At 55.7% G+C, this 10,078-nt stretch overlaps 1 protein-coding gene across 1 annotated transcript; it reads right to left on the bottom strand.

The window, feature by feature from the left end:
• Nucleotides 1–370: 370 nt before the first annotated feature.
• LOC101694055 (cytochrome b-c1 complex subunit 1, mitochondrial) lies at nt 371–9,110 on the bottom strand. The gene is made up of 13 exons (XM_004760715.3): nt 8,959–9,110; nt 8,567–8,707; nt 6,658–6,744; nt 5,260–5,389; nt 4,840–5,038; nt 4,220–4,299; nt 2,694–2,809; nt 2,318–2,461; nt 2,039–2,199; nt 1,843–1,928; nt 1,418–1,506; nt 1,009–1,084; nt 371–564 (listed from the first exon to the last, which is right to left on the bottom strand). Exons 1-13 carry the CDS (start codon nt 9,025–9,027, stop codon nt 500–502), a joined length of 1,443 nt encoding a protein of 480 aa, XP_004760772.1. The 5' UTR covers nt 9,028–9,110; the 3' UTR covers nt 371–499.
• Between the last annotated feature and the right edge of the window lie 968 nt (nt 9,111–10,078).

Genomic DNA, 10,078 nt, shown 5'->3' with positions numbered 1-10,078 from the left:
CAGGAGGCCAGAAACCGCCAGAAGGCATACTACACAGGGCCCACACCAAAGGGCTTCCCTCCTGAGCCACAAGAGTTCCCAGGCAGGGACCTCTACCAGGGCAAAAGCATGGGTTCCCACATCCTACTCTTGGGACAGACTAGCTAGGAGAATCCCCCACGTGGCTAAGTGGAAACATCTGGCTTCAGCTCCCTGCAGGCATCAAAGGCTTCCGGCCTCCATAATACAGCCCCCACGCTCGCCCCTGGCTGAGGAGACATCAGCCTGTGGGAAGGTGGAATGATCTGGGGCATACAGAACTGGAGGAAAGTCCCTGCTCCCCCATCCGCTGCCCAGAGGACTCCACAGCAATGCCAAGAGACCAAAACAGTTCTCAACACAAGCCTTTATTGGAGGTAAGGTCATCTGCACACAGGTCTGAAGAACTGAGGTGGTATGTCTGTGGCGGGAAGGGACCGTGAACCTTGGCCCAGCCCTCTCGCCCATACAGCCGTCCTGCCTAGAAACGCAGCCAGTACATGCCGCTGCGGATCCGGTTGTAGTCTGGGAGCTGCTCAATGGGGCCTGTGGAGAGAGGGTGGGGCGTCAGGGCGGGGTACCTGGCCTGTGCAGGGACACCTGGCCCTGTGCCGCACCCAACTCGGAGCTGCCCAGAGCAGCACAAAACAGGCTTTGAGTGGAAAAAGGGAAAAGAACTTTCCCCCAGGGGTGCCGAGCCTGTCGCTTCATGCTCTGGCTCTTGGAGCCCCACCCCACACACGGAGGTGTCCGTTACCTGGCGGGTGTGGAGTATTGATGGAGGCACCTTGGCAGGGAGTCAGGGAGCTGCTGGGACAGGTTTTCGGAGCAAGAACTCCCTGGCAGCCAGTCTACTGGGCAGAGCCTCTCGGAGGCCTCAGTTTGCTGCTGCCAGTGCAGGCTGGGGGTGGGGGGAGGGCAGAGGCAGAAGGGGAGGCCAACAAGAGGCCTGAGGAGACAGACAAAGAACAGGGCATCTAGGCCACTCACCAAATCCAGCCACTGCTGGACACTGGTCATAGAAGTACTTGGAGCAGACCTCACGGACCACGCTGGCATCCACTTCCTGCAGGAGAAACAGAAACCACATTGATGGGCACATTCCAGGGACCACCTCAGCTCAGCCCACCAAGATCTTCCACATGGACCGAGGAGCTACCCCCTCAGCCAAAGGAGAAAGGCAGCGGGGCCCTCCCTGCCGCAGACCTCCGCAGACCCCACCCAGGCCCTCAGCGTTCAGCGCCTCTGCCCCGCCTTCCAACGATGCACCCTGTTGGTGCCAAAGACACCAGGGATGCCTGCGGCAGCAGTCTGCCCCGTGCACTGTCAGGCCTCAACTCCCCGCCCTAGGAGTCTGCCAGGTCAAGACTCCAGAACCTCTCCCAGGAGCCCACGTTACCGCAATGCGGCTTTCCCACTCAGCCAGGGGGATGCGCCGGCCATAGGTCAAGAGACTGCGTCCGATGTCTTCACACACAGGAGTGGTGCCTGCAAGGATCAGGGGAGGCTTACAGGTCCCCCCACCCCCCGCCGACCAGTCCAGTCCTAGAGCACAGATGCTCACTGAGCCTCCAGCATCAGGCCAACACCTGCACCAAAAGCCAACCCCGGATCCCAGCCCCCTGCTCCCATCATCGGCTCCTCTAGTGCTGGGCTGCAGCTGACCTGGCCGTGGCATGCGGGCCAGGATGCGTGGCATCCCCAGCAGGGATGCGGCATGGCCTTCAAAGCTCTCCTCTCCCATCCTGGCTGGAACTGTGGCTACCCTAGGGCCGTCCCTGCCAGTCTGTGCACCACACCCTCCCCACAGAGTGCACGACTCACCATCCAGATGAGCCACTAGGGCATTTCTGAGGACATTTTTGCCCCGCAGCACCTCACTCTCTGTGGCACTGGTGCAGAGGCGCATCCTAAAGCGGGCGGGGGGTAGGTGGTCGTTGGAGGGACAGGGCTGTCCCCGATCCCCACCGTCCTGCTCAAAGGCCCCTCCCAAGCCTAGCAGCACTGGGCCTCCACTCACCACTGGCCCTGCAGGAAGAACATCATGTCGTCAATGCTCATGCGATCGCAGACAAAGTGTGCGCCCAGCAACCCCGTGTCCGCGTAGCAGATGTTGAAGGTCTGGAAACTCTGGCACAACTTGTTGGTCACAGAGACGGCGGCCAGCGGGCTGGACAGGTGCTGCCGAGGGGGAGGATCATCAGCAACCACCTCCCTGTCTGCGGCCCACCCCGAGCCCTACGGTGCAGGAGCTCCGGGCCTGGCACCCACAGCTCCCGAAGCTGAGCCCCACACTCACTGTACCGCCGCCGTAAGTGCAGTCGTAGTGTCCAATGATGGCATTGGCCACTTGGAGGGCTACGTTGTCTGGGTTGGCCCAGCCAGGCCCCTCTACTGCAATAGCTACGTGGGCCAAGGGCAGAGCATCATCACGGTGACGGATCTGAGGAAGAACATGGCAAGACTGAGAGAGCCAGCACGTCCAGGAGACCGGGGAGCATAGCAGGTGTGGGTGAAGCATGCACATGCATGTGTGAACACGTGTGCTTGAGGCAGCGGCCACAGGACCCGTTCCCCACCCCCAAGGATTCTGGCCTCATGAAGACAACCACGTTCATGAGGGTTCCTCCAGAGGCCCAGGCTGGGAACAACACCCCTGCCCACAGGTGGCCCACCTCGCTGCCCGTGAAGCGGCATGGAGCCAGGGTGGGCACAGTGTCCTCGGTGTACGCCTCTGAGACGCTGCCAAAGTGCTTCTGGGCAAGGTCAAGCAGCTGCCGGTGCTCCACCCCTGCCGAGAGACAGTGAGTGCCGTGACTGGCCAGGCAGCGGGGGCCACGGCCCAGGGTCAGGGAGGCAGGCACAGGCGGAGGGCCCCGCGTCCTGTCTCGGTGGGAGACGGCAGAAGGCAGACACATCAGGACAGGTAAGGGAAGAGAACCCTCCAGAGAGACTCTGCCTCAAGGGGCGGGGTGGGTACCTCCGAACCCAAGAGCCTCCATCACCTTAGCCCCAGGGAAGCAGTGGCATGCCGGGCTTGAAGATGGGTCCCCGGGGATGCATTCTCCCTGACGATGAGGACAAGCCTGGGGCTCCCCAGGCACCAGGCCAGCTGCCCTCCTTTTCCCTCTGATCCTTCCTCAAGCAGATGGCTTGAGGCTGCTGCCCTGGGGCGGGAAGGGGAGGCTAAAGAGAGGGCACACAGGTGCTCTTGCAGGGCCGGGACTCATTCTGGGGACATCCTCAGATGTTGTGACCTCAGTCCCTCAGGACCCTGCAGGACTTCACATCCTCGCCTTTACAAGAGGAGGTCTCTGCTGCTTGAGCATCCTGACCGGCTGGCACTGTGGCCATAAGCAGCCTGCCAGGTACCTCAGCCTTTACTCCTTGCTTCCCCAAGCTCACACCCTGCTGGACACAACACAGCCTCTCATGCCGCTCGTTTAAAATGCCCTTGGTGCCCCAGGTCACAGACCCCACGGCCACCAACCATGCCCTTCCCAGCAGTCCCTTCTACCCACCCGGCTGCCAAGGCCACAAGCTGGAGAAGTATCCTTAACCCCATTCCTGTCCGCTTCCTACCAAGGCCAGTCGTCCTTCAGGTTTCCATCTATGAAACCATCCCTCGCTCCCGCCGCTTCCCACCAGACGCTTGCCACAGACCCTCCCTGGTCTGCCTGCCTGCGCTCTGGCCCCCACATGGCAGCTAAGCCTCGGCCATGACATTGCCCTGCCCCTCTACTCAGGTTCCCCACTCCCCACCTGACCCCCCCATCCTTCAGACCTTGGCTCCAGTAACACATGCTTCAAAAGCACCCCCTAACCTCCAACGTTGCACTTCGCAGCCTGTCATCAAATGTGCATCATCACACCCCAGTGTCCGGCCTGCCCACTAGCAAGGCTGCAAGGAACCAATCTGTTAGCAAGGCTTCCAGCTCCCACCGGCCTGCTATGTGGGTCCCTTGAGGGGCAAGGCGGGACTGCGAAAGACCTGTGCTAACAAGGCCGAGCGGCATCCCTACAAGGCAGGCCCCGGCGGGGGCAGCAGGTCAGAATCCTGCCCCACCTTAGAGGGCATGAGAGTGAGCTCACTGTCCTTAAGGACAGGACAGGAGCAGGAGCCCCAGGGGTGGAAGATCCCCTACGGTCAGAAGCAGAGGAGCCGGGCTCTGGTAACCAAGGATGGTGCCCCAGCACTTACCTCCGGCTGCCGCCAGCACCATGCGAGGGGCCTTGTAATGCCTGCTGAGGTACTCGGTTAGGTCTGCACGAGACAACTTCCTGCAAGACACACAGCCAGTGGCTCAATGCCTCTCCTAAACCACAGCAGTCTGGGTCCCATAGAAACAGAGCTGAGGAGACAGACAAGGAGAGACATGGCTTCTCTGGGGAATGGGCCCTAGCACAACCTTCGATCCCCTTCCCCATCTCTGCCACCCGCCCTCCGGCCCCCCTCACGTCAGCCCTCAGGACAGGCTCAGTCCTTCCTCTCTGAGGAGGCTGTGAGCTGATGCTGGGATGCTCTCAAGGGGCGGTGTCAGAGCTCGTCCCACCAGAGGACAAAAAACCACGCAGACAGAATCCCCAACACTCCCTCCCTCAGGTTGTCGGGACACACATAGAATCATACCCTACAAGGAGGCCCCTAACTCGAGTGAAGACCACACAGGCATTCAAAAAGACCCCCAGGGAACATATGGCAACAGAGAAAACATTTCCAGTTGTACAAATTAAGAACATACGATGGCACAGGCCGCCTAAAAACTAACTCGTGTGGACAGCGCTTGAGCACGTGCCAGCACGAGCCCAGTCACCCCTCACCTGACATTCCCGCTGGGCCCCTCCACAGCCTGGGCTAGGGGCGTGCCCTGGAACGCCGTGGCATGCAGGTAGTCAAAGACCACATCCCGCATACACGCATCGTTCTCCTGCAGCTCCTGGAGGATCACATCCCGCTCCTTCTCAATCTGGGAGTCTTCTAGACTGCAGTTCTGCACAATGTCGGCCAGGAGCTCCACAGCTGGATGCAAGAAGGGCAGGTGTGGGTACCAGGTGGGCCACTGCAGGCCAGTAATGGCACAAAACCCCCAGGCCTGGCAGGTGTGCTTGCCCTGCTGCAAGAGGATACTGTTGGGGTAAGCCCAATTCTCCGGCCAGTCCAAGCTCCTGGCAGGGGGGGCCTGTCCTCTGCACCCTGAAGTCCTATCCCCTTCCATGCCCTCTCATCTATGCATTCCTTACCTTTCGGCAGGTCCTTGGACAGCGCCTTGATGTAGTAGGCCGTGTGCTCCCGTGTGCTGTAGGCATTGAGATGGGCCCCCATGCTCTCCACCTCCTTTTCCAAGGCATTGCCAGGCCGATTCTTTGTTCCCTTGAACCAGGTATCAACAGGACCAATCAGAGGCCACATGGGAACTCAGGATCCCTATCTTGAAAGGCCAAAGTCCCAGCAGGACCACTTCAACAAAGACTACAGGAATACCTGGCCTATGATCTGTGTTCACCAAGTGCTGAACAGGCCACGGTATCACAGGCTAATAAAATGGAGAGCCAGGGGCCAGGAGAGAAAGGCATGGTCAGTTCAAGTATGGCCTGAAATCCACAGCCCCACAGCAGCCTGGCCTTACCAGCATTCTCTGTCACCTCAATGACAGTCACAGTCAGGTCAGATCCCGTCAATGTTCAGGTGATGCTGCCATGACCCACTCCACCCCCACGCCATTCACATGACTATGTGTGTGTTAGTGGACAGCTCTGTGGGACTCAACCCCAGTCGTGTGTGTGCATTTGTGTCTTGCTGTCCACTGGCACACACACCCATGTTGAGATCTATACACACACTTGTGATGCTGCTGCTGCTGCTGGCTAGACTGCCTGCCTGGGTGGGGAGTCACCCTTCTCCATTTCTTCATTCATTTAAAAAACTCAAGACTTCGGGGTGCCTTGGTGGCTCAGTGGGTTAAGCCTCTGCCTTCGGCTCAGGTCACAATCCCAGGGTCCTGAGACCGAGCCCTGCATTGGGCTCTCTGCTAAGCGGGGAGGCTGCTTCTTCCTCTCTCTCTGCCTACTTGTGATCTCTCTCTGTCAAATAAATAAATAAAATCTTAAAAAAAAAAAGTTAAAATTAAAAAAATTAAAAACTCAAGACCTCGTGCTAACACGGGCTGGCTGAGGGGCTGAGGGTGGATACTGTCCCCATCTTCAAGACACCTCGGTGTTTACGTCTGTAAACAAGAGATGCCCGGGTATTCTGCCAGAGGAGAGCATTTGACAATAATGCAGGCCAGCCCAAGTCTAGGAATTTATTAAAATGCACGTGTCTATCTACGTGTTTCATGCTTCTGCACCGACGTACACATACAACACAGGCCTGGCCTCTCTGGTGAGGAGTAGGGTCCTGCGGCTCCCTGGGTTTTTTTCTGGCTCTGGGGGCCTTATGCTGGCACTGACCAGATAGGTGCTCACTCAGCAGAAGCTAAGCCCATGTGGTTCCTTCCAGAAAAGCCAGCCAGAGATTGCCCCCCCACCCCCGCAGCTGAAGCCCATAACTGAGGAGGCTGACTTTGCTAACTCGCATCCTCAGAAGGTATAAGAGGCAGCCCTAACCCCAAAGGAGATGTAGGACTTCGGGAGCCTCACCTTGAAAGCCAGATGCTCCAAAAAGTAACCTGCCCCATTGTTCTTCTCAGTCTCGTAACGGCTGCCGACGTCAATCCACACCCCGACCTGGACAAGAAGCCATCAACAAAGGTAACACACAAACTACCCCAGCCCCCACTTACACCCTACCCTAGATGACTCATCAGAAGCCCCAGGTAGGTGGTCATGGTCCCAGAGTAGGGGAGAGCTGTTTTCAGTAGGATTCTTGTGCTTGGAGCTACAGCTGTGCTCTGGGCACAGGAACTGGCTGAAAGACATACTATGTTACCTTTCCTTCCCACTCTATTCGCGGACTGGTTCCCAAGGAAGTTTCTAACTGTGCACACTCGCCTGACCCCATTACTATATGAAATATTATATTCTTTTATTGCTTTTCAGATCTTTTTTTTTTTTTTAGGCAAGCAACACTTCATTTGAAAACAACAACTTATTTTCTCCTTTCTAAAAATTATACTCTGTGGGTGACTGGGTGGCTCAGTGGGTTGGGCCTCTGCCTTTGGCTCAGGTCATGATCTCAGGGTCCTGGGATCGAGTCCCACATTGGGGGACTGAGCAGAGAGCCTGCTTCCCTCCTCTCTCTGCCTACTTGTGATCTCTTTCTCTCTCTGTCAAATAAATAAATAAAATCTTATTAAAAAAATAAATAAAGGTAAAAATTATACTCTGCCTTTGTTCTGATGATTTTCTTTCAACATTAAGAAAGGAGGCTATTGGTTTAGACATTGAACATTTTATTAAGCAAGGAGCTTTCATTCACAATTAGTTTTAAAAAAAGTTTTTAACCAGCCTCGAATACTTAACACTGCCAAGTGTCTCACTGGCACCCAATGAGAATCTCACAGTTCCCTCAACAGCCTCCTGGTGTGCTATGAAACATACACCACCTCACTCACTCCACCCAGGCCACATCTATCTAGTTTTTTAATATTTGCTCATGGCTGATTTAAAATTTTCACATCTACTTTCCCAAGAGATGTTGATACACATACCATATCACAAATTCTTACACTAGTATTTGTTACACAACTAACATCTCAGAAAGAAAAATTAATCTTACGACCCATAGTAGCCTTTGGGTATCACCGACAGCATTCTTTCCCCAGCAGTGGTGTCCCTTACAATCTAGAGCATCTCAGGGTCCATGAAATGCAGCAATCTCTCCCAAATTTTCTCAACAGGCTTTGGGTAGGTTTATATAGGCACCATGTAATACCGAAGCTGCCCATGATCTTTTATTGTGTTTACTTTTATCAAACTTATATAACTTGTAACAACTTATAACACTTCCAACAACTTCTATCAAAGGACATTATTTGTTCCTGGAAAACTGAAAGAATTTGCCAACAAAATGACTTAGCCCTGGAGTTTAGGGTGCAGAGGATTACGCTTGAGAATCCTCTCACCTATTCACGTATCTAGCCAAGATTTCTCTCCTTAAGTCAATTTAGAGGATTTGTATCTTTTGGAACATCATGTTTCTTTGGAATCTTCAAATGCATTCCTTACATAAGTGCATAAGCAGTCCAGCCACGAGATACTTCGGGCTGAGTCTAGCGATCACCTTATGTCTCTGAAACCCACTTCCCTCATGGTAAAATGAAAACAAGATCACCTCTCTCATATGGGCTACTTAAGAAAACGCTGCAAAGAACCTGGCCTCCTGCGTGGCAGGCATCATATGCTAAATGAGCGTGTATTATACTGAGGAAGGCCCCAAGAAGCCAGGCCTAGCCGGCTTAGGGATTAAGGTGGTAGAATCAATCCAGCAGTGAGTGAAGAAGAGTCCGACCCAAACCACAGAGGACTCGAGACCAAGGTCACACCCTGACTTGGGAAAAGACGCCAAGCGCAATATGAACGCGGCCTCCCGAGAGGGGCCCCCGCTCACCGTGCAGGTAGGATGGGAGGACTGCTCGGAGGCCACTCGCAGCCCGTTGTCCAGCACGCTGACCTGTGTCTCTGGCACGCTCTGAAGAGCCTGGGCGAAGGTGGCGGTGCTGCGCAAGGCAGGCGACCTCAGCAGGACCGGCTGCATAAAGGGACGACCAAGACTGAGGGCTGGGTTGCAAGATCTCTCCTCGGCTCACAAGCCAGCAGTGGGATCCCGGTCGCCGCCCCCCGGCCAGTAGCGAGACTCCCATCCCCGCTCAGCGCCGTGACCTTCGCACGGCCCTGACCCCGGAACCTCCCCAATCTCCACCCTCCGCCGCCAACAGTCCGCTCCCCTCCGCGTGCCGAAGCCCCGAGCTCCACAGCCTTGTGCTCTCGCTGTCGTCTCACCGAGCTGCGGGTGCGCAGCAGCCCTCTCGTCCCGGCCCCCACTGCCCGGCAAACTGCGGAAGCCGCCATCTTCTAGCTCCGGTCGGCGTTACGTCGCGCCGCGCAAGCGTAGAGTGGACGCGGCGGCGCCGAGGCGCAGGCGCACTACCGCAGACGTGGGGCTCGGTCGCCTCCTGGCGGAGACCAGGAGTATTTACGCGGGGCTGATACGTGGTTCTGTCCATGAGTGCATCGGTACCCGCGTGCCTCAGCCCACCTGGCTGTCCACGGCCACTGCGGGCCCATCCGCGGTCCAGTACATCTTCCCCTTTCCGGGGGAGGCAAAGAGCGCGATGTTTCTCACGAACCGCGGGCGTCCGAATCCACTGCGTGCTCGGAGCTGCCGCGCGGGCCAGGGGCGCCGCTGCCGCGCGTGTCCAGGGATGGGAGCCCGGGGGCTCAGGCCCCAGCGTGGGATGCTGGGGACTCTGAGGTAGCTGCTGATCACGGTTTTCTTTAAAAGGGTGAAGTCAGTAGATTCAGACGGTTGACATCGAAGGAATTGAACAAGATATCGCTAAGAAAAAGGAACAGTTTAGAGGCTGCTTATTTGGGTGGAGAGAATATGGATTCCGTTTGTTCGCGATTGACACGAGCACTGTGCGTGTGGCACTGGACTGTGGCACTGTCACCATGCGCCCTGTGAAACCGACTTCAAATTCAAAGTCATCGGCCTTGAGCCACCTTTCGAGAGGAGCGTGAGAGAAGGCTATTGCTCCCGGTTCCGGACTTACCCGGCTTCCGTGTGCACCGCACACTGTAAAACAAAGAAAACTCCTAATCTGGGGTGTGTGAAATAGCCTTCCTTGTTTGCAACACAAAACCTGCACACACAAACAAAACAAAATTATGTGGTTTTTCTAATAGATCTCATAGGAAAAAAATCCGGAGGAACTCACTTGAAACGAAGCCAAGTGACTTCTGAAAAATTGATTGAAGGCTAGGAGAAGGATGCTACCATATTTACATTTACATTTCTATGTTAATACAGAATTTTTAATTTTTACAAAACAGACGTTACTTTTGAAAGAGCATACCTCTGAACTCCACTTTTACATGACTTATGTGATTTATTGTACTA

The sequence above is a fragment of the Mustela putorius genome, unplaced genomic scaffold (assembly GCF_011764305.1).
Source record: "Mustela putorius furo isolate JIRA1106 unplaced genomic scaffold, ASM1176430v1.1 tig00000095_pilon_pilon_pilon, whole genome shotgun sequence".
Lineage (NCBI taxonomy): Eukaryota > Metazoa > Chordata > Mammalia > Carnivora > Mustelidae > Mustela > Mustela putorius.
This window is presented reverse-complemented; position numbering and strand designations above follow the sequence as displayed.

Coding starts and splice junctions, on each gene's coding strand:
- LOC101694055 (XM_004760715.3), bottom strand. CDS start 9,027: ATGGCGGCTTCCGCAGTTTGCCGGGCAGTGGGGGCCGGGACGAGAGGG. Junction 8,708..8,958: donor TGCTGCGCACCCGCAGCTCG/GTGAGACGACAG, acceptor CCCTTTATGCAG/CCGGTCCTGCTGAGGTCGCC. Junction 6,745..8,566: donor CCTCCCATCCTACCTGCACG/GTGAGCGGGGGC, acceptor CTTCTTGTCCAG/GTCGGGGTGTGGATTGACGT.